The sequence below is a fragment of the Microtus oregoni genome, unplaced genomic scaffold, assembly GCF_018167655.1.
Source record: "Microtus oregoni isolate MIOR12 unplaced genomic scaffold, Mior012 000013F_ref0000133, whole genome shotgun sequence".
NCBI lineage: Eukaryota > Metazoa > Chordata > Mammalia > Rodentia > Cricetidae > Microtus > Microtus oregoni.
In genome coordinates this window covers 44287078-44310827 of record NW_024543072.1, presented here as the reverse complement: position 1 = coordinate 44310827, position 23750 = coordinate 44287078, and the positions used below count along the sequence as shown (strand labels likewise).

Genomic DNA, 23750 nt, shown 5'->3' with positions numbered 1-23750 from the left:
CTGTGATGGGAAGGTCGAGATGTGTCAAACTCTCTGGAACCTTAAGCAAAAAGGCTTCCCCAAACACAATTGCAGTTACAGTACCTCCCTGCCTGGCTTCTTTTCTTCCTGTAATGTCCTCTCATCTTCCCTATCTTGTTTCAAGGCAATGAGGACCAATGTTTTCGCTAAGGTGATGAGATATTTGACTAAAGAATTCTGCAAGAAGACTTTCTGCACCCAAATAATCATGCTCTATACCAGAAGATGCAAAGAGAAGCGTGGACTCTGAGAAAGCAGATTTCTTTTGTAGAAAGAGTTAGACTCAGGTCCATAGGAGGGAAGCTTTGGTCGGCCACAAGAGAGAGGGTTGGCATTTGAGATGACGATGATAATGAGTTTGTGGCTTAACAAAAATTCTTTTATGTTCTGGTCTTAACGAAGGGTAAGTGTTGTCTAAGGGAAAAGAAACCCAAGGGAAGATGATTAAATATGTTCTTGATTTCATCAGTGCTAGGGAAAAAAAAAAAAACCATGTGGTCAGTCAAGTGACCACATCTACAGTACTTATAACTTTAAATGCTTCATTTAGTGTGTGAGTGCGTGCACGCGTACGCACACACCTGCATGTGTGTTCAAGGAGTTCGGGAGCATGGGAAGATTCAGGCATAGTAAGTTTAATGATCATGTTATTATTTGCAGGCAAATTCCATAGCTGGTCACTGTGCTGGCAGCCCACAGTTCTCCCACTACAGGGATGGCAATGACATATCTCCGCAATCGAATTTCTCCAGACACCATCCAAAGGGCTTGCTGGCTCAGGATGGTCATCCTGTTGCAGGCTTTCCCCTACAGAAAGCTGCAAGTCCAAGGTAGAGGAAAGCAATTTTGTGCACACAAGGAGGCCCATAGCAGCACTTTGGCATGAAATGAGGCTGAGCAAAGAAAACCTTAAAACAACACAAGACCCAGCATTATTCTTATGTAACAATCTCCTCTGTTAGGATTATGCTCATATTCTCAGCGGCCCCTGAGCACACACCTGCTGCGAGGGAGAGGAAATGAAGCTATGGCGGCGGAAGAGGATCTGAGAGTCGGCAGGCCTTATGTCTGCCTCATCGGTCACCTGTCCTGGGACCACTTTGGTTTGGGGCTGACCATGGTTCGCGAAGCTCCATCGATAAGCAAAAGAGAAGGTGGGACTGTGGCAGGTGACTGCCGCCACACGCTCACACCGGGGAACTTGGCTTTTCAGAGCTCATGCCGCGCCTGCCTCAGGCCAGGGCTAGGAAGAGTGGGACAGAAGAATAGAAAGGAAACCCTGGAGGAGAAGCTCCTGCTGAGAGAGAAGGGCCGCTCCTCCACAAGAGTCCCAAAGGACTCTGCCGAGGCTGGAAGAGGATAGAAAGCCGATCCACTGAGTGCAGTGTGAAGTCCTCGAGTCTCACTGGGGAGGGTCAGGTGAAGAAGCTAGAGAGGGCAGTCCCGCCCAACACCTGGCTCCAAGGCATCGGTTCAGCTCTGATGATACTGGAGAGAGGCCGAAGGGTGCCGAGTCCCACAGAATGGAGCTCTCTGCTGTGTCCATCACTTAGGAAGTGACTAAGGAAGGCTCCTATTTTCCCTCAGTGCTTCTGCTTTGGGGGAGTGGCCTGAGGCTGTCTTCTACCCATCTTTTACTCTGGGGAAGGGATGAAGCCCAGCCCTGGCTCAGGGAACATTCAGAGAAAGTCGGGGCCCCATCAGAGCCTATTTTTACTAAAAGCAGCCCAGGTCAAAACTGAGGTATGGTTACTAATCACCTTAAAGCATCCTCATCAACTTACTCTCCAAACCCCAAACCAGCCACACAAGCTTCAGGCCCAAGGGTTTCTCCTCACAAGGGGTCCTCAGGATGACTTCCTTAGGGACCATTCTCTGGAAGTCACTACACAGGGGTCTCCTTGGATATGTGTTCACTGTCCACTTGGGGAACTGGTAGAGAACACTTAGCTGTTGATACTTGACTATTCTGGGCTTGGCTTAGCGGTAGCCTTGCTGCTTGACAGAGGCCTGCTGCTTCCAGCCCACTGTGGTCACTAGTACCGAGTTCCTCTTGTGATTGTTGGAAAATTGAGTCTGCCTAGAGTCCCTTAGGTCGTCTTCTCTGTCTTGTCCCTATTGTTGGGGGTCCCCTCTAACTAGAATCTAAAGGGCCAAGGCTGAGAACTGCATGGGGTTCCCACACTGTGGCTGAACCCTACTGGGGTCGGGCCCTGGCTAGTGGAGTTAATATTACCTTTACCGGAGCTACAGGCACCTTTGGGGCCCTAGGGAACCTCTGTCTCTAGCCTATCTACCACAGCACCTACTGTGTGGGGAACAGACCTCAGGGTCTACTACCGTACCCACCAGCACCTCCAATTCTGTTTCTTTGGCCCTCACCTTCATGGTATGGGATGCTGTGCTATGGCTTTTCTCACCCAGACCAGCCCTTGCTGCTGTTGCCACAGCACCTGGGGCCCTTCTACTCTGGCCCTTCTCTCCCTCCCTCCCTTTTCCCGTCAGCATCCAGTGCTCTTGACTTAGCGTGTGTCTCTGTGGGGGAAGCAAGCCCCAAGAACAATGCATGAGATGCTGCTGGGGTTGCCCTGGGGGCAGCCAAAGCACAAGAACTGGCATGGAGATTCTTCTCCTACTGTCTCCACTCTTCCCGTGATGAGATGCCAGGAAGTCTTCCCAGCTGCTCAGGGCAATGAGCTTAGACACAGGCCAGCCAGATCCTGCTGCAGCTCATAGAAAAGTGGGAAGGGGCAAGGGAAGCCAAGCCACCGTTGTGTCCCTTCTCCCGTGGGAATAACCCCCCACATCCCTGTATTTTCTTTCCCCAGCAAAGAGGCAGGACTATGGCAGTGCCCTTCTTGCAAAGGGAAATAACGCAAATTGGTGGGTTTGACTGGTTTTCCATCTGTCTTTTACTTCCTCTTTTCAGAGGATGCATGGCGTCCTTCCTCCATCTTCCTTCTCCCTCTTCCTCCCCCCCGGGCCGCACTGGCTTCCCAATTTGGTCTTGGTTTTCTCCCTGTGAGAGAAGAGCATGCATCGGAGGGGATGGCAGCCTCTAGCACTTATCATCTTCTTCCGTGTCACTCAGGAGGTCACTGACAGCTCCACACATCATGCCTGGCCCAGGCCCCCCACGCCTCCGCCGCCGATAGTGCCCGTTAGGCATCTGCCAGCTGTGCCGCAGGGGTGGGGCAGAGCCGATGGTGTTGGAGCGGCCCAAGCTAGTAGCCACGGCTGCCTCAAAGGTGAGAGTCTCCTCCTCGCCACAGTCTGAGGCGTGGGAGTCTTCGTGGAGGGCCAGATAGGGCTCAGAGATGTAGTGCTGAGGGGAGGAGTGCTGGCCCTGCTGGGGGTGCAAGGAATTGGAAGACTCGGTCAGGCAAGCGCTGTTGCTCTCCAGGGCTTGAGAGGCCAGCGGGGATCCACCCTCACTTCCATCAGGAGGTGGAGAGATGCCCCCGGTGTGTCTCATCAGGGAGCTGTAGGAGAGGAGGGGCCGAGGCTTTGGTGGCACAGGTGGGAGCTGGCGACGACTTCGTCTTGGGGTGCTGGTGTCAGAGATGGAGGGAATGGAGCTCTCGCTCAGGGAACCAGTGCCCTGCAGCGTGGGAGAAACATGACAGATTAGATGAGGCATGAAAGCCCCTCCACGTGGGGCCCTCTTGAAGTCCCAACCTCTCCTGGAGAAAGCTCTTGAGTCTCCAGAGGAGGTCTGAGAGGTAGGTGCCTGTACTACTTGTACCCTTCAAAGGACTCGGGGTTCAGGTCAATAGTGAATGGAAGACATCTAGACCAGCGCATTTCAACTTCTGCAGTAAAGACAAATCTCTGGAACTCAACTACCGAGGCAGTCTTAGAAGGGCAGGGCTGTGGTTAAGCCTCGGCATTTGTTTGAACTTACAGCTGTGACCATAACACCCAGGTGGCTAGCCAGGAAATGGAAACTCTGTATAAGAAAGGCACACAGGAATACCTTAAAATTCTAGGCAAAACAATGCTTGGATTTGCTGTCTGGGAAACTGTTCTGGAAAATGAGTTCTAAGGAAAAGCAAACTCCTTTCCTACTTACTTCTCCGTCAGCAGTGGCTTGAGGCCCTTGGCTTCCACACACTGTCTGTTGTCCCAGCCCTTCGCTGCCTTCCTTACCTATTCCCTGTCAATAGTACCCGAGCCCAGGGTTGGCAAATGGGTTCTAGCACTGGACTCTCAAGGTGTGGGGGACCTGCGAGGCTCCAGTGAGGATCTTCTGAGGTGGAGTCCTGTCAAGTGTGGAATTCTGGCTTGGACTTTTAAGCCAGTCTCCTTGGATTTCTTAAAGTCCCAGGCATCTGCTGTGCTAGCACAGGGCTGGCTCGGCAGCGATACTGTTTGGAAGCCACCATTTCCTAGGCAAGCTTCTCTACGGCTATGTCTCAGAATTGCCATTTCCAAAGGAGTCTCCCCTCTGAACTCCAGGAACTCCCCTCCAGAGCTAGGGCTGGGGGAGAGGGACAGTACAAAGACCTACTGTTACATGGCTGAGGTTTCCTAGGCATGAGGAGGTGAGACACGCTCCTTCTCTTGATAAGGCCACACAATAGGTGAGCGAAGTTGAGCTGTCTGCCTTACAAACCCTGACTTGACAGATGAATCATCACTACAGTTAATACGAGGATCACACCAGAGCCAAACCTTTTTAGCTGAAGGACCAGCTTTATTTTGTTAAGTCTAGCTAAATTTGTATATCCTGATTCTGAGGACAGGCACGGACTGAATTCCGTAGGGGGAAATCTTGCTTCTTTTAAGTTCCTGTCACCTCTGAATCTCCAAGCACAGAAGAGCCAGCCTCTGTGTACTGAGGTTATTTCTGGTTAAACATCGGGCTCTGAGCTCCAAGAGGCCTTCCTAGTACAGAACCCTCTCCTCCCTGACCCTGCTTCTCATGTTCACCTGTCTGTTGGGGGTCTGTGATCTTCCCTCGCTGGGTGACCTGGACTGGCGACGTTCTGGGGATTCCCAGTCAGCCTGGGTCCCTCGCTCCTCAGAATTGCAGCGAGAGACGTCAGGGGAGAGAAGATGCTTTCTCTCTTTGGATCGGCCTCTCTCCCTGCCTCCCAAACGGTGAGTGTCAGACTTGTGGCCTGTGGAAGGTGACAAAAAACAACGGGTACTTACTATTCAGCTCACTCCAGTTGGTGACTCCAGGCCAGGGGCCATACCACTGTGAATTGATCTTGATCGTGTCCCTTTAGCATTCAGGACTGAATCCTAACCTTCAGGAGGATGGGGACAAACAGGCTTTGGGAGGTGACCAGTTCAGGAAAGCGGGGCTCTTATGGAATAAGTACCCAGAGACACTTGGCTTCCCATCCCTGCTGTCTACCCTGTGAGGACCTGATGAGGAGAGAGCCACCTGTAAACCAGGAAGAGTCCCCACCAGACACTGCTCTCATCTTGATCTTAGGTTTCCTGGCTTCCTGAACTGACTGAAGTAGCCTGGCTTCTTCAGGCAGATGAACAGATGACTTGACAGGGAATGAAAGGGAAACGGGAAAGAAAGGGTAGAAAAGTCCTCTTTTGTGAACAAGAAAGTCCCCTAGGAATCATTGAGAAGACTTGCATCAATGAGAATAATTTGTTTTCTCAGCTCCCCTTTTATGCCAGCTACAGTAAACAGTGTCTCTGCCAGTAAATCAACGCAGCGCAGGAATTATCTGTATCCCGCACCAGGAAGGGAACTGAGAAGGTTCTGTGAAGGAAATGCCCGTCTAATAGAACGGTAGGATGAGAAGCCTGGGATTTAATGTTGAGATTTCCATTCTAGTCTTAATGCTGCCATATTCTAGCTCTCTTCAAGTTTGATTCCTACACCTAGCGAAGTAGGCAGAATGAGACGAATCATTTCTTAACACTTAAAAATCAGTAAAGCACAGAGAGAGGTTTTAAATGAAACCCAGTATCTGAAACAATTCCAGATAATACTATGGAGAAAGTTGAAGCTAGTGGCAGAGCTCAGCACCTTTGGCAGGTTGGGGGTGGGGCCTGGGGACTAGGGCAGGGGTGGCCTCTACTATATTCCTATGGAATCTGGAGCATTACTGAGAAGGTTGATTGGAAACCTTGATCAGTCACATTGGCATTTGTCTAGGGTGTGCCACAGGATGACAACTCAGAGGTATCAATGCACTTTGGCAAGGAGCATCGCCTTTCATTTTGTGTGTCCCAGTGTGCATGTGCAGGTCTGAGGAACTGGTCTTAGCTCTGCACTGGGTCTGAGACAGTGTCTTGTTGTGTCTCTACTGTTGGCAGCCGCACACTCAAGAACAGCAGCAGTCACCTTGCCGGAGGAGCCCGGGATGGCAGATTTGCACTGCAGGGCCCCAGTTTTTTGTAAGGTCAGGGGTTTGGAGCAAGCTCTTCAAGCATGAGCCAGCCAGCCAGTCCTTGCTTTGCTTTCTTAAACCCTGGTCTTTATCTAAACCGTGTTCCAGTCATTTCTGATCCTTGAAAAAAAAAGTCCATCAGTTGCCAAGAAAAAAGACAGGTGCTATAAAGGTGACCCTCTCACCAGAGTCAGAATTCAGGCGGTGGGCTGACAGCCTCAGGGAGGAATGGTAGCTTCTGCGCCGCGACTTGTAGGTATTTTCACTGCTACGCTCCATGGAGAACTCCTCCAACCATGAAGAATTTGAACGCTTATCCCGAATTGTAGAAAATGAACGTCGCATAGAACTAGGGTCTGTTACCACCTAGAAAGAAAAAAAATCCAGAGGAACACAAGTCTGGATTAATTATTGATAGAGTCTGAAAATCCAGACATGGGACTAACACTCTTAGAAACTGTGAACTATATGACCTCTGGAAAAACTGTCACCTCCCTTGAATCTGCCTTACAAAATCCTTGGCTATAAAGGAAGACATGTCCTGTTTCAGCTACACTCACTGAGAGTGCCCTCAGTTGTTTCCTTGTTTTCGTGAATAAAGCAGATGAGTCTACTAACTGTGCAGAATTCAGGCTGGCACTATGCAAATGTCTCTTAGAACTATGTTCTACCAGGGCTTAGTCAGGACCTACTGTAAATAGTCACTTTGAACCAGGTGATAGCGATTGTCCAAAGACTATATTCTGAGGGAAACATGGTTTTTTTTCTTTCGTTATTTATTCACCAGATAAGGTTCTGCCCTATAGCCCCCTAGCCTAGGAAAGCTTGTAACTTAACCATTCAGGAAGAACCACCTTCCTGTCATGACCCCCCCACCCTAGCCTCCCATAGCCCCCTCCAATTTTGGATTGCCACAGGTGTTAGAACAGATCCACAAAAACTTCTTGTCTCTGTCAAAACTTCATGTAAGACAGACAAAGAAGCCAAGGAAACAGACAAAGAAATGAGGCGTGGCTTGCACTGGATAAGACAGTCCTGACATAAAGCGGTGAGGACAAATTACTCAGATGTGCTGAAGGGGCTGGGGAGAGAAAAGAAAGGGATGGGAAAATACATAGAGAAAAATGCTGGTTGCTTGGCTGCTTGGGTCCTGAGAATGCTTAGCCCAGTGCAGGAGAAGTTAATACTATTTCATTGACTAGACTTTTGAAGGCAGGGCCTTGCTACAAACACAATATAGAGAAGACTTTATCAGAAATAGTCCATAAGCTGCGTTTTGCATGTAGGCAAGAGGTAGAGAAAAAGTCCAGGGCTTACCTGAAAATATCAGGTATTTCATAACCCACTTAATTAAAGCCTGGGATGCCACTGCATAAGGTGTGTGGTCTTGAGTTTTACCTGGGGGTCCATAGTCAGTCGTGGCATAGAGGATGCCCTCCCAGATCCCGCATGCTTCTGGGTGTCCGGAGGAAGGTAGATGCCATGGTTAGAGGACTGCACACTTTTTAATTCACTAACCTCTGGCTCCTGGAAATAAACACACAGCCAAGCTTGTGGGACTTGATTCCATCCCATTGTCTCGCACCTCCAGGGAATGATTCAGCCAGCCCCCGTGGTAAGAATAATTTTTAGAAGGGAGACTGATGCTTAGGAGGCCCTGACTGTAGGTGGATATATGTATTTATGTGCATATGTGTCCCTAATTGTACGTGTATGATGCCAGATATCTCAAACAGAAGGCTCTAACTGGGATGACAGGGTTAAGGCCATCTTTGAAACAGAAGTTCAGGTAGTACAACTTTATCAAACAAACAAACATTTCTGCTCACTGGATGCTTTATATATGCAAATTCTATTTTTGATAGGTGTTGTTATTGTCTTTGTTCTTTGAAGAATCCTTTTATCAGTTGTATAGGAACTAGGATTTGACAGAAAGTCGTTCAGTGTCTAAGAGCAAACATGTTATGAATTAATTCATGTATATAACTTATGAGTTCTGTAATTAAAGCCACCGAGAATGTCGTGGATAAGCTCTCTCAGGGATCTACTAACTAGTTCAGGTCAATAGAAATGTAATCTATGATTAGATATGTGATGTAGAAAATCTTTCCATTATGATTTTATTTAACTTCATATATCCAAATATCACACCAACATATAAGAATTCATTTTTATAATTAGTACATTTCATTTGTACTCATAATATTTCAATTGTTCATCAGCCATGTGTCTGTTATTGTATTCAAATGTGCCCCTCCAAAGTGTTACAAGGTTGGATAGGAAAGTGTTGGTTAAAGAACATAAGGTTGCAATAAGGATAACTTGTGTTGCTGTATAAATTCTGGAACTTCTTGGAGATGCTCACATGAACCACGCAGAGATCAAAAAACATCTTTGACATCTGGAGATTATTCTAGAAAAATGTCATTTTATATTTACATACCCATAGTTTATGGTATAAGTACCTAAGTAGGTCAGGACCCAAAGAAAGGGAAACCTGGGGTGGCCAGCCAACTTTATGGCTACTGGAGTGGCTGGGAAGAGGGACCTTTCCAGGGCGTGTGAGATGTACTTGAGGGAGCCACAACATTTGTAGTGCGTGTGATAATGTGCACACAGTTCCAACTCCAAACAGATGCAGTAAAGACACTGTAGTCTACAGGTGCCAGAGGCAGCGAGACACACTCCATATGTACACACACAAATCATGGCCACGCCTCAGGACATGGAGCAGGGACCTAGAGGGATGGGCAGAGGCACACAGTGGTGAGTGCGTGGCATGGCTGACGCCTGAGTTCAGATACAGACACCGGCACTGACAAGATGAACACAAATCCAGAAAGTTCTGGCACTACAGCTCAGCCTGGGGAAACCCACACAAATGATGAGGTAAAGTGTCCCTGGGGGGAAAAAGAAAGACCACGTTATTGAGATTTTTCCACCACTTCTATCAACCCGGCATAAAGTGCTGAGAGAAATTTTCAGAATCAAACTATCCATACCAGCTTAGTCCCTAGGTTTTAGTGCTAAAACAGCTAGGGAAGAGGGTGATTATTAAGAACACCCTTGGGGCAGTTGTTTGGTGTTCTAGGATACCTGACCTTGCTATCTTCCCAATATAACGGATTCAAGATCCTCTGTCTCAGCAACCAGAGATGACAGAATTACCTAGGCTAGCCGCTCCTCTCCGTAGGAAACCTACTCCATCACACACACACACACACACACACACACACACACACACACACACAGCTCATTTGGCATGGCTCTGGGATATATAGTAGTAGCAAGAATGGTTTGTGAGATAAAGGAGAGAACAAAGTCACCTATGAACCATAAAGTAATGAGGCTCGGCTCACTTAGTGCTGGTTCTCTGTACAGACATTCACAAAAACTAGGTTTTGTCTTGCTCTCTCCAATTCAATTAAGCCTGGAAAAAACTTGGGACTCTTAACTCCCAAACATGGAATAATGGCAAAATTGATTAGTTTGGCAATCAGGTTTTACTTTTGCACTAGTAAAGATAAAATCTTCACTGGTACTCTCTCCTTCAAGATTGAACTTTACTTGTTAGGGTTCTTGGAAATTTTACCATCTAGACTAATAAAAAACTTATGTTGACCTCAGGAAAATGACTTTAGGGGCTTTTTGAGTGTGTGGCCTTGTAGAATTATAACTGAAGGGAAGAAATCTGCCTGAACCCACACATGGCAAAAGTGGTGACATTTTCTGTATGTCCTGATGGACAGCTAGTCATTGTTGCAGATGCAGCCACTAAGTATTAGAGGAGGCGGGCTTCCCTCAAGGATGTAGGGGAATCCTATATTTCCATAAGCAGCACTTAGTGGTATTCTATACAATATGAGCAGATACTATTTATTCTATGAAAGTATCTTAAAGCCTTGCTATCGTAGGCAAGATTTTATATATAATATTTGCTATGAAATCTGTTAAGTTAAAAGGGCTTGGCCTAAAGAAACATAAGTTCCTGCAGGAAGGAAGAGCCCTTTTGGGCTATGAAACCTTTAGAGGGAGCATTCTCAGTGAACAGGAGAAACTGGGTAAGAGAGGGCTGAAAGTAAGTGTGAGAAGGATCAGGAAATACTTCTTAGGTCATAGACTCATTCATTCACCAGAGATTGCTGTTCCTGGAATTGTCCATCATCAGCAGGGTCCATACAAGCCAACTGGAATATTTCTTGTGGGGAGAGTGGACTCATTGAAGGGTATCCACTCCGACCACTCCTGAAAAGCAATATCAAATTCAGAGGTAATGAGAGACAGAAACAGTCATGCCATCACTTCCACTAACAAACCCCTTCCCATAGGAGACCTCCTTCTTACAAGGGCAGCACCCTGCTCTCTCAGCTGGTCTATGAGTCTATTGACTTGCAGGTGGCTGATCTTAGAACAGAAGATGTTTAAGAAAGCATAAGAAAACATAGAAACTGGTGTTTTCAACCTGCGCTTGGAATCATTCATCATCCTGCTGGCGACCAGCATATCTGTGACAAATGACATCATTTGTCACACTCAGCCATATGGAAGACCAGTGCTAGATTGTAAACCTGCTTCTGTTGAGTTTCCCTATTGGGCAGAAAAAAAAATGCCAGAGTTTAAACAGTGAATAGCTTGTTTAAATATTAAGCAGTCATAGTCTTAAAAAAAAAAAAACCCACTTTCAGTAAAATGGTTTTATTGTGCCAGCATCCATGGCGAAACTCAACTCCATCCAAGTCAGTTCCATTAACATTTACTAAAGGGTTCCTCTGGGCTGCTCACTGTATCTTTTGGCTCATGCGCTGGGAGATGATTTCAGAGGTGGTGGTTGAGAAGCAAAGACCCTTGGGTTGATTGCTGTATGGGAGGATGTTTAAATGGTGATGAGGTAGGGCAGAACACAAAGCTGCCAAGTGAAAGGTACAGAGAATAGCATGGTAGATTGATTCCTATACAATCATGTCCAAGCTGATGTTCCCTGCAAAATTGGCTTCTGTTGCCATTCACTGTTCTCAGTGCAGTAACAGATTCCATTGTCCTAACCAGGAGTGAGCCCTTGTGACTATGGGAAGAGGGGCAGGCCAGAGCTATACAGGCATAGCACTGTAAGATGATACACCATCTCTCCAAGTGCCAGTGTTCTGCTCTAGGGAGGCCCATCTCATAAGAGTCTATGGCCGGGGACTTTGCATCCCATAGAGAATTAGAGAACTGAACAAGAATTGCAAGTTACTTTAAAATAATCTGTAGGCTCAGATTTACTAGATTAGCATTAAAGGAGAAGGTTTGAATAGCAGAGAATCACCTAATGGGTCTTCTGCCAGTGAGAATGTTAGCTGAGTTTTACAACTCCCATAGAGTCATCTCATATTTAAGTCACCTGTCTAAATGCCACTCATTCATCCATGTGCCTTCTCCTGAAAACCAAGGTAACAAAATGGACAAGGCAAGTATAGAGCATGGACCCCTGTTAGTACCACAGAGAACAGTTGGTTCTTCAATAGGTGGAGAAAACCTTCTATGGCTTCCATTGAGTCTCTAAAAGTTAATGTGTTGGAAATTTCATTACTAAAGTTATATGCTAATGTTATTTAAAGTAGAACACTTGGGAGATAATTAAGACTTGATGAGGTCATGAAGGTGAAACTCCCATGCTACATTACTCTCTTTATCATAAATAGGCCCAAACAACTATGTTCGCAAGCCTATTCTGTCTCATCCCACACATGTGGCATAAAGGTCCTCACCTGATATAGGCATCATACTTTTGGGCTTCCCAAGACCCAGCATTATTATCCAAATAATTCTTTATAAACTACTAGTCTGAGTTATTTTGTTAGAAACCAGAAGAAATAGTGGCAGAACCTTTAGAATCACAGAACAATATCACAGAGTTAAATAATTTGAATTGAGTGGTAACTTACTTTAAAAACCTTGTGAAGTTCTTGTTTTTAAGAAATTGTTCAAAATACAGGACATGGCCTCCCCTAGACTCTTGTTCCTACCCCACCAGCATTTTCCTTTGGCTTTACTTTGCTCCCAGAATTCCATGTATAGGCTGTTTTAAGTTTGTTGAAAGTAGTAATAAGCAGGCCTTCTTTCTGCTAAAAACGTTAATATAGGTTGTTCCCACAGTACAGGGTACATCTGCTCCCAACAACACTCTTACCATGTACTTTGGACTTTCCTTACCAAAAGTTATTTTCTTAAAATATTCTATGGTGCGGGACAATTGTCTATATTCTGTCAGTTACGTTCTCAATAAACACTGATTGACCAGTAGCCAGGCAGGAAGTATAGGCGGGACAACTAGACAAGAAGTAGAGGCAGGTCAATGAGAACAGAATTCTGGAAAATAGGAAGCCCATTCCTCCCCAGTCCTACCCAGACACAGAAGAAGGAAGATGTGACCTACCCCGCTGAAAAAGGTACTGAGCCATGTGGCTAACATATACTAGAATAATGGGCTAATCTAAGTTATAAGAGTTAATAAGAAGCCTGAGCTAATGGGCCAGTTTATCATTAATATAGACCTCTGTGTGGTTATTTCGGGTGTAAGCTAGCTGGGCAGCTGGGACAAACAAAGGACCCTCTTCTTGTATCAATTCTAGATGCCCAGTAATCCATCAGAACTCTCTTATGTGCCTTCATACCCTGCTACAAGTTTTCCTTCTGGAATTTATCACAATTGTCCTCGAAAATGACAACTGTTTTCCCCTGGCAGCTTTTCTATTTAAGGTCTGGCTTTCCTGTATGCAAGATCACTTGTCGGGGAGAAGGGAGCTATGTCTGCCATGGTCACCATTGTAATCTCTATAATTAGTGTCTGGCTCTCAAAATGCATGGCTCTAAAGAACAACAGGCCTATAGCAGTATCTTCCAAAGGTTTACACCAGAAACAAGTGGGTCATTTTCATTCCTCTCCCTCCCTCTTTCACTCCATGTAGCAATCCTATTCCTAAATCTTTCTTCCCTGTTAAATACCTTGCCTGCCCACTTATTGCCTGGTTGTCCAAGCCATTGCCACTGATACTTTATATAACTGCAGCAAGCCATTAAATGATGTCATCTCTAGAATTTCCCCTCTGAACTATTAAGTCTACACTGAATTCATAAATGAATTTTGAAAAGCACAGATCTAATCATGTCACTCTGAAACATAAAGCCCCATTATTTTAAGACAAAAATTGAATTTTTTTTTATCATGGATTAGAATGCCCTCTGTGTAGCACCCATAACCCAAGAGTAGCCAGCACAGGTAGGTGTCTTACCACAGTCGTACCTTTTGAAGAGCTTGCCTTTAGGTCTCTGTTTCTTCCTTGAGGACACCCCCTACTACCCCATACCAAGCTCTCAAACTAGGTAAGCAAATACTGTCCCTAGAACTCTCAGCCTGAAGCAAAGAATCCAGTGGCTGTTGCTTCTCTTTCCCTTTTATGCTCATCAAGCACAGAGCCATGGCACTAGCCCCATGGAGAGGGGACAGCCAAGCATTGAGAGATGGCAATCCTTCACAAAAGAACTATAGCTAAGGTGCTAGTGTATTATAACACGGCTTGGCGTCTTCGTCTACCATCCTGATACTGGCTGCAGCCTACACATGGTTGATTTCACTTTCCTCTTACTCCTGCTGACGAGCCATTCTGAGAAAGTCAGCCCCAGGAAAAGAACTGATTTCCAGTGTGTGATTTCTGAACCTTTTCAGTGGCAACAGAATGCAGGCAGGAGTCCTATGGACCCTTGGTTCTTACTCACAGGCCTGAACCAAGGTCCTGCTGGAGATAAAGCAGCACTTTGACATTACTCACAGGCCTGAACCAGGGTCCTGCTGGAGATAAGGCAGCGCTTTGGCATTAGCGATGATCTCCTGCGGCAGTGATGAGGGCTCCATGCGCTGAAACATGGGTGCATTTTTCTGTATTGAGACAGACAATTCCCATGACTTTGTGGGGGGACTGCTCTGAGAAGACCACAGCTTACATGAGCAACAAAGAAAGACCATTGGGTTCTTGTGTGACTTTCTCAACCTTTTAATTCACCAAATTTCTAATCCCACAACACTACAAATTTCATGGACCCTTCCCCAAGCCCCTTGTCACCTTTTAGGGTGCTTTATAGGGAGGGATACATGCTGCGTGCCCCCTTAGGAACTGTTTATTCATGACCCATCCAATATACCATCACTGATCCTCACCTGTTCTTCCAGCTGCTGTCTCTGCTTCTTCACCTTGCTCTGTTTATAGTAGTCCATGATCATCATTGCTGCATAGATTTTGCCCACTGTTAGGTCAGAGGCTAAAAGCACAAGTGGAGCATAGGATGAACAGAGAGGATGCAGGTGGGCATAAGCTTTCTTACCCACTCTCCAAAGCAGACTTACACTCTCAGCCACTCATTCATCTAGTGCTTATTAGGGCTCTGGGGATATAGAGTGAAGAGATCCTTGCAGTGACGGCGGTGCTAACAGTACTGGATAGTATGAAATATATTAATAAGTACTACCTCCTATATTATTCTAGATATTCATGTCCAAGTAGCAACACATTTCCCCAGATGTACTAGGGATTACTGAACAGTCTCATATGGAAGAAGAGAGCTATGTACCCAGAAAATGCCATTCACAACCACGGTGACTCAGCTTAAGAAGTTAGTTTCAATTAAATTGTGATTAAAAAGTACTTTAGGAGTGAGGACTGAGTTTGCTAATGGCAACAGAACGATCCCTTCGTCTCCTTGATCATTCTGGTTTCCCTAAAAGATGTGGCCTTGGCATGTTGGGCCACAGTGCCGAGCACAGTCGGAAGGAGGAGCCATCACACCTTTGGGCATGGGCACAAGCAGGTCCAGCATCTTCTGGGACAGGTGAGGCCAAATGGCCAGAGTTTCTTTCTGTAGCTCCGAGTCCAGCTGCTGCCTGTCTGCACCACCTAGGATAATATGAATTATTAATAACCCAATCATAACTGACACAGAAGAATGACGACTGGGAAGTAGGTGGGGGCAGGAGCTGAATCAGCACGGCACCTCCCATGATGAGAGGAAACCTTGGCACTGAGTGAACAGTGGATCTGGCAATACCAGCATTTCTGCTGAGGAAGCAGAATACACCTTGGCTCCTCTTTTAAGTGACGGAGGCATATTCTTCCTCAGGGATCTGAGGCTGAGGCCAAGATCAACTTCCTCACTGATTCTAACAGCCTCCCAGGTGCTCAATACATCAGAAGGAAATGAAGACAGCCATAAAGAAGACTCCTGCCTCGTTAATACACATCATTCCTCCCATTGACCCCAACTATACAATCTAAGTGATCTGATTTTTAAAAAGGCAGGAGAAGGCAGGCTAAAAAGCCTTTATAGATGTCATAGACTGCTTCTCTTCCTTTCTAGACCACTGGATTAGGAATCATAACAGGCAAAGCATTGCAGTGTCCACTATGAAGCCTTCCAAGACTGTAGAGAAAAGATGCTATATGGGAAAAATTACAGAATTATATCTGGAATGCTATTATATATGTCAGGTATGGAGTACTGAGTCACTTATTTTTACCAGAGAAAGGGCAAGTCTAAAGCATGGGATAAATCCGGACTAGCTGAACATAGCGGACAATGAGGAATACTGAGAATTCAAGAACAATGGCAATGGGCTTTTGATCCTACTGCACGTACTGGCTTTTTGGGAGCCTAGGCAGTTTGAATGCACACCTTACGAGACCTGGATAGAGGTGGGCAGTCCTTGGGCTTCCCACAGGTCAGGGAACCCTGATTGCTCTTCGAGCAGATGAGGGAGGGGGATTGATCGGGGGAGGGGGAGGGAAATGGGAAGCGGTTGTGGGGACGAGGCAGAAATCCTTAATAAATAAATAAATTAAAAAAAAAAGAAAAAAAAATAAAGTTACTGAGTTAGAGGTAAAATCAGGTCAGTGCATTATTGGGCGCATGGCCAGCTAGATTACAGTTCAGCTGCTCCATCCTATAGCAGCTGATCAGGTTATAACTGCCTCCCCTTTCCTCTCTCCTTCACCTACTAATCTGACCTTTGGCGATTTTGATGTCCAGGGCTGTCCGGATCAGAGCCATAAGTGTGGAGGTAAAGTGGACTGTCATGTCCTCAGCCACTGGCATGTTCATCAGGACCAACCTCTGTGTGAAAGAGAAAAGAGAAAGAGCAAGCAAAAAACAAATATATTGAAAGACACATTGGTTTAAAAGTTAAAGAAAAAAAAGGAAGGAAAGTGCAGAGGTCAAGTGCACAGACAAAAAAGAAGGGCAAGGATTCCCCATTCGCATCCCAGCCTGGTTCTCCCTACTTCTCCCACAAAGCTCATTCGCTGCTAGTTTATCTAGGGAATGATGCCAAATTCCAAGGAAAAGGGGTTTCCCAATCACCCCGTAGAACCCCTTCCCATGGGGAGTGCAAAGAGTATCTCCCATCGGGATGGGAAGGGAGTCAGCTCTGGGAGGTGGCTCCACTCCCTGCTCCAGGGGTGTGCTCTATTTCTACTTGTCCAATGAACACCCCCAAATTCAATGGAGAGATAGGGAGAGAATTGGCCTTGCGTATCTCACTTGAAAGATGTATCCTAGTGCCCCCTTTTTGAGTCTTTAAAGGATGGAATTTGCCAGCACATGACTGAACATGCAGAAAGTCCAATTGGTCCAAGGGATGAGGAGGAGCAGGATGGGCTGGGTGGGGAGTGCAAACAGGCTCTAGGGGAGGGTGAACGAGGAAAGCAGGGAAGACAGAGTGAGAGAAGGGGGTACAGGCAGGAGCAGAGTGGGCAGGCCTTGTTTCCCTCACCCAGAGGAAGGGATCCAACTGAAATGGCCAAATCCACTTCTCAGAGAGTATCCTGCTTTTAGAATTCTGTAAAACTCTCCTCCATGCCTCTCCCAATTCATTCTTTCAAGTCTCACCCCAGAAAGTCAAATTCATTTTGCACAGTGTGGTACTTATGGGTGTCAAAAAAGATACTATTCCCTGTGCTGTGTAAAAGCAGCCACACACTGGGGTGGAGGGGGTTCCTAAGGTCTACGTTCTAGTGAGATGTTCTCTGGGGAAATACAATTTGGAGAGAACAGCAGAAGGGTCCTGGTGGCAGTGGTTGGGGGTAATGGTTGATGGTAGTTGTTGGTAGTGGCTGGAGCATGTCTTTCTCCAACCACGCTCTCCAATACTCAGTTGGATCATCTTCCCTAAAGCAACTCCACAGACAGTGTGTTAGAGTGTAAAGATTGTTTCTTGTCTGTTCCCAAGTCTCATCATTCCCACTTCTGGAGAAGTGACAACATTGCTATGATGTATGCCCAGGTGAGTGGAAAAGCTCTGGAGTTCTTAGCCAACTTAGACACCACTGGGGAGCTAGCAGCAACTATTGCTGATAGGAGAAGAAAACTCCTGGCCCCAAAGCTTGATAACCCCCAGTGGACGATGCTCTACGACCACAAGCAATCTACCCACCACTTGGTCATGCTTAAGAAGGCAAAGCTAATACTGAACACATCTTGTGCCCATCTTTGCCCTCTCAAGGGCACTGGGTAGCTGGCCAATGGGGGATGAAAGCTGCATTCCTGTTAATCATAAAATTGAAGACATATTCCTCTTTTGTGTTTGTCTCTAGAAGGAAGCTATGTCATCACAGGGGGAAAACATTTGTTGGGGGTTTTCCTTCTATAATTTTCTTGTGGAACGATTGTTAAGGATTATTCCATTATCCCCCTAGCTTCTGAATGAAACCATTTCTTTCTCAGTAAGCTTTCCTGGCTCTTTTGTCATGGGCTTCTTTCTTGCCCATCCAATTATTTCCCTGGCCACCACTCTGCCTCCTTTTAAAGGAAACACACCACTTAGCAGCGCCTTTCTAGTAGCCCACTCACAAGAAGCCACGCACGTGTAGAAACACAGTAACACAGTGAACGGTCCACGGGGAACAGCACTAGCACCACTCTTGTATCCTTCATGACTGCATCTTCAGGACCCTTTCCTGACTCTTCAATCCTTGAGTCCCATCGCCACCTCCCCAACCCAGCTTCCTCCCATCGTCTGTCCTCCCCACAACTGGATCCCATTTCCTGTCGGTCTCTAGCCCAGAACAAAGGAAGGGGTTGTCTACCTTATAGGCCACTTTGGAGGGACATCTCTTGCCGAGGCCTAGCGGTGGCGACATGAGAGTCAGCATTTCATACATCTCAGTGTAATGGATGCGGCCACTGCTCATGGGGGGGGGGGGGGTAAGTAGGGGTAGGAGATGGGCAGGGCAGGAGGAGTGGCCGGGAAAGGGAAAAGTGGTAGAGGAAGGATGCAGATAGGTAGGAGAGAGGAACAGCATTCCCAGAGAGCCAAAACAAATTAATACAGGAAACGGAAAAAAACAAAAACAAAATGGACAAACAGGAAAAGAACAGGAAACCTGTTAATCAAGGCAAATCATACAAGTGACTCCATCCTGGTGCAGATTTATATCACGCCCCACACAGACCCGGGAACGCTAGTCACAACCTCTGGTCCCTCTGACACTGTCAGAAGGTGCTGATGGGTAGGGATGGGGCTCACTTTCTCCTCCTTGGTTCATTCTGCACTGGCTTTGTAGTTCACTGCATCTACCCGCAAAGTAACACAAACATGTCTTCAATTCCCAGGGCTGTGCGTGAGCGGTATAAACCGGATAGACGGTGCTCCAGCCGTGGGTGGGAATTTCTGGCCCCTACTCGGGCTGGGATGCTGGCCCAGAAGTCAGGCCCGTCCCCTACCCTGAACCCACAGGCAGAACATCGTGTATCCCCCCTCTGTGGTGTGTGTGCAGCGGGAGGCGGCGGCTTGCGTTGAAAGTGGTGGGCTGAGGTTGCTGGTCAAAAAGTCGGCCCTGTTGCTTCCACCTGGCTCCGTGAAGAAGAGTGCTCTTTATTCCCCAGCATGCACCAGGGTTGATGGCATGCTGGGGACAGAAGAAACAAAACCAGGAGGAGGAAGAGCATCTCGCATGCCATGCTACCCTCCCCAGCTCTCCCACATGCGGCTGCGGGTTTCCCTAGGATCGAGTTTAAAGAGCGACAGCAGAGGCAGCTGTCCAGCCTCCAGAGTTCAGACTCAGTGTCACCATCCCAAATCAGCTCCATCCATCATCTAGGCAGACAGGCTTCCTGAGCCCGGGTCTTCTTCCGCTGCCTGAGCAGGGCTTTGCTTTCCTCCCATAGCACCTGAAGCAGGGTCCTTATCTAGCCGTCTTGGGCTTGGTAGAGTGGCTAGGATACTGAGTATTCGGGGTATGGCAGAGTTCAGATCTGTATCTCTGAACTTGTTGGTCTAACCAACAAGTGGTGACTTGACAATTATGGAAGACCCTTTACAAGTGTGTCTGGCAGAAACCTATGGCAAATGATCTATTCATGGTCCTTCAGTGTCTACCAAGGTCATTTTAGACTCTATGCTGTGAAATCCTCTCATGGCCTCCAAATCCACCCAATTCTCTATCGCTTCTTCCTCTCTCTTCTATAGCTTCTATCGCCGACCGTGGCAAAAGCTCTTGGGGGAAGGATGACTACGCTCACACTTTGACTCATGTGGTTTAATGAAGCTCCGGTGAAGGGAAACCAGAAAATCCTTTGCCTGACTAAAGAATTTCTACATTCGGGAGAAGGGAGAGATCCTTCGGTAAGAGGTACAGGCTAAAGTAAACTGGTGTGCGTGTGTGAAAAAAATTATAGTGGCCTTCGTATTGTCCTTAACTCTCTTCTGCCTGCACCATTAAATGTGCCCTTCTTCCTGCACAGCAGCTGCTGGGTCTGGGAGGGTTTGGGCCTCTTTAAACTCAAAGGAAAGCAACATGAAGGTTCCCTCATGTGGCGCAGTGGTGGTGGAGCAGGGGGCGGAGAGGGTTAGATGCTGCATCCCACTGCAGGTCATGGCTGAGGACTGGGAGGCAAACCTTGCAAGCCACCCTGTAGGGGCAGTTCTCTCCCAGGCCCAGAGGAGGCGAGATCACCCGCACTAATTTGTACATATCCTTATACGGGATCCTGCCGCTGTAAAGAAAGCACAGGCGCGTTAATAAGATATTAAAGAAGGGTGGGGATGAAATGACGGCTTCTCCCTGCCGGGACTGCCCAAAAGAAGTACGAGCAGTTTGTTGGTGTTTGACAGAATTAGACCAGAACAATAAGCCCCAGAGAACTACTGCCTTGCCAAACTACTGTCGCAATTTCCTTGGGAAATCAGAGTCCATCTAGTATCAAAAGGAGCTACCTAATGCCTACGGTGCCCAGAGATACCTTTGTGGCTCACATCTGGCCTGAGTAGCCCAAGCCCTAGCTAGACTTCTAAGAGTAAAAAAGACAGCCAGCGTTTTTCTGACCAACGTCCAGAGCAGATGTCACGTTGCCCACATGTGGACTATCAAACTCTCTGCTTTCACACACACACTGATTATAGTCAGTTACTCATGACCACCTGTCAAGGACAGTCAGCATCTTTTTGTAGATTGTGAGAGACAAATTTCCCACTAAGCTCATTAGCAAGAAACAGATTTCCATGAGAGAATTTGAAAAGGCTTTGAATCTCTGTGTGGCAGATTATTCTGAGTTCAGCTTGGGTAAGCTTTGCCCCATTCCACAGGAGCCTGCTGAGATCCATGTCCACAAAACAATGTGGGTGGAAGCCTGGGAACATTCCCCTGCAGCTCCACTCCCGCCACTCAAGAACCAGAGTTGATTTTTTTTTTTCCGAACCTTGTCTTCCAGGAACCTTCTAGAGACTTCTGGCTTCTCATAGAAAGGGAAAATTTTGACACAGGATTACTTTTTAGTGGGTAAAACATCTTCTCTGTCAGGAACCAAAACAAGGAAGCCACGATGGGATCTGAAGTTGCATCCTGGACCAGGCCAGAGTTTCTCATAGAAACCATGAGCACATTATCTCCATCTGAGCATGCTTTTGAGCAATCATCAAAGCTAATGTTTTTTCCAACTTCACTCTCTCTAGCCTTTTCCTGACTTGGTGCTGATTTCTCCTGGATTCTTCCAGACCATAGTGCATCAGTATGTCCCAGTGTCTCATCCTTTAACAGGATGGAAGATAGACATGTGTCGACTTATTTTTGCTTCTTAGAGTAGTACGTAGAGTGCTCACAAGTGACCGTAGGCTAATGTCTTCTACAACCTGTTGCCAGTTCCTCTTATGAAGACTCTCATTCGAGTGCTTTTGTTGATTTCTTCTCAATAACCTTATTCTACCAAAGAGGACAATTAAATTGTAACCAGAACAAGTATTAATTCTCGAAACATTCAAAATGACAGAAGGGGTTCCCCTTTATCTTTTTGTTGAGTTCATGTGACCAAGTCTTATGATTAGTCCCGGTGGAGCTTCTTCTCAGCAACTGAAATGGAGGAGGAGTATCTTTAACACACTTGGCATTTGGATCCACAGACGACATGAAACCAAAGGAAGCCGTGGTTCCGGGATCCAGGAGTACCTGCATGAGGCTAGGTGAGCAACACTCTCCTTTGATAGTGATAGTTTCTCTTCGTCAGGTGAGTGACTAGGCATCCGGCATCAAGGCCGATAGTTTTTCTTCAGTCAGGTGAGTGACTAGGCATCCAGCATCAAGGCCGTCTATGCTTTATAGATGGCGAATCTCCTTATTCCCAAATGGCATTCACAGACCATTTTTTTCAATTACCCTAACAGTAGTGTGCATGAGGTAATAACATGCTCACAAACACAATTCAGGCTAGGCAGGCATCATTACCATCACATGGTAGCTGGTTACATAACTTGTCCAACGTGAGAGAACGGATAAGATGCAGGCCTACCATCGCTGTCCTCTAAGACACTGCCGGTTCAATACTAAAACCTTCTGCTGGAGATTGAGTTCAGCAAGGAAAATTTATTGCTTAGCCACTGTACCAGGAAAGGATTTACATAACTCTGTGCCCTAGCTCGTTACTGCAGAGGGGAAAGGAATTCATCCAACCACCCTGAAACAGTTAACCCAGGCAGAGCAGCTTCACAGGTTGGTAGATTTGGGGAAGAATTGCACATTAGGAAGGGAGTGTCAGGTGGAAGCAACATGGTCCCCTCCTGGGAAGGGTGGCATTTCCTGGTGTATTGTAAGAGGGGACCAGAGCGGGTAGAATGGTGAGTGAAGACCCAGAAGCTAAGTTGACCTGGGTCAGCCAAGCTTTTCAGTCATAGAATGTCTTCCTGTCCTCAACAGCAAGGGATGAACCACTGTTTGTGTTTCTGCAGCAGGGGTCAGAAGACTTTTTGTAACAGTGGAGTTTTTTGACAATACTTTAATAGTAAACATTTTGAGCTGGAGGATCATACCACCTTTATTACAACTATTTCCTCTAGGGGAAGAACAGCCATAGATGATAGATTAAATGAATGGCCATAACCGTGCCTCTATAAAACCATATTTGTTAAAGCAATGAGCTAAACTTAATTGACAGGTGGTGATTTGCTGACCCCTGCTCTAAAGTCTAAATGTCATATCACATCAGAACTATTGGACAGCGAAAGACAGCAAAGAAGTCAGTCCTGCCAGCTCCTGCCTTTAACTCAGTTCCATGTGATAGAACCCCACAAGTGTAGCCGGTAACACTTGGAAGAACCACTTGTTTGATTATTTGAAATATAATATCAAAGTTTTATTCAACCATATCTGCTGAGAGGAATGAGGAGGAAAACACTAACCATGGTGGCCTGATAGGTCCCATTGACCTAGAAACCCCTAACCCAGCCCCTGGTAACTCATGGCAACAAAAGGAGGTTGGAAGCTACCCTGGTTGTGAAGCAATCGGGGTATAATAACATTGGCAAACAAGGGTACAGCCTGCCATAGAAGCCCAGGAAGAAAAAGACTTTGGTGAATGGCTTAATACCAGTGCCTCTTCCATGAGCTACAACCCAGAGGTGTTTCCTTCCCTTTCATAACAGGCAAATATTTGAGCAACTCCAATCGAGAAGCCCCCTATCTCTTGGTGGCCAAGAGGCCTACGCACCATGCTGCTCTGTCATATTCTGCCCAGACACGGACAAACTCATCCAAGTGGTGAGGTCCCAGGATAGAGGAATCTCGAGTCAGGTACTCAAAGTTATCCATGATGACAGCCACGAACAGGTTGAGCATCTGTAGGGCAAGGAGAAGAGTTAGGAGAAACTAGAGAGAGCCAAAAGATCTCGAGGAATGCAACTCGTTTTCCTGATTCCCACCGCACATTGCATTGTGTGGGCATTAACGACTTCATTTTTCTGTGCCACTTCTCATTTGCATAATACTCCATTCCCTTTTATTACCTGTTTGATTAATTTAATTGTTCTTGTGGAAGCAGAGGGAGTAACCATCTCAACGTTCTTACAGGCTAGAG

General features: G+C 46.5%; 1 protein-coding gene across 7 annotated transcripts in view; it reads right to left on the bottom strand.

Annotated features, from left to right (window-relative positions):
• Positions 1-499: 499 nt before the first annotated feature.
• Positions 500-23750, bottom strand: part of Cacna1e (calcium voltage-gated channel subunit alpha1 E) — a 470517-nt gene continuing 447266 nt past the window's right edge. For 3 of the 7 annotated variants that reach the window (XM_041662538.1, XM_041662540.1, XM_041662541.1), the window contains 11 exons: positions 23385-23512; positions 18497-18593; positions 16421-16526; positions 15206-15313; positions 14581-14681; positions 14195-14301; positions 10520-10631; positions 7785-7913; positions 6572-6752; positions 4954-5144; positions 500-3622 (listed from right to left, as the gene is read on the bottom strand). In XM_041662538.1, the coding sequence (XP_041518472.1) occupies positions 3080-3622; positions 4954-5144; positions 6572-6752; positions 7785-7913; positions 10520-10631; positions 14195-14301; positions 14581-14681; positions 15206-15313; positions 16421-16526; positions 18497-18593; positions 23385-23512 (1803 nt within the window). In that variant the 3' untranslated portion in view covers positions 500-3079. Of the gene's footprint in view, positions 3623-4953; positions 5145-6571; positions 6753-7784; positions 7914-10519; positions 10632-14194; positions 14302-14580; positions 14682-15205; positions 15314-16420; positions 16527-18496; positions 18594-20308; positions 20406-23384; positions 23513-23750 lie in introns of all 7 variants that reach the window. The other 4 variants (XM_041662542.1, XM_041662543.1, XM_041662539.1 and 1 more) reach the window with 3 other exon arrangements.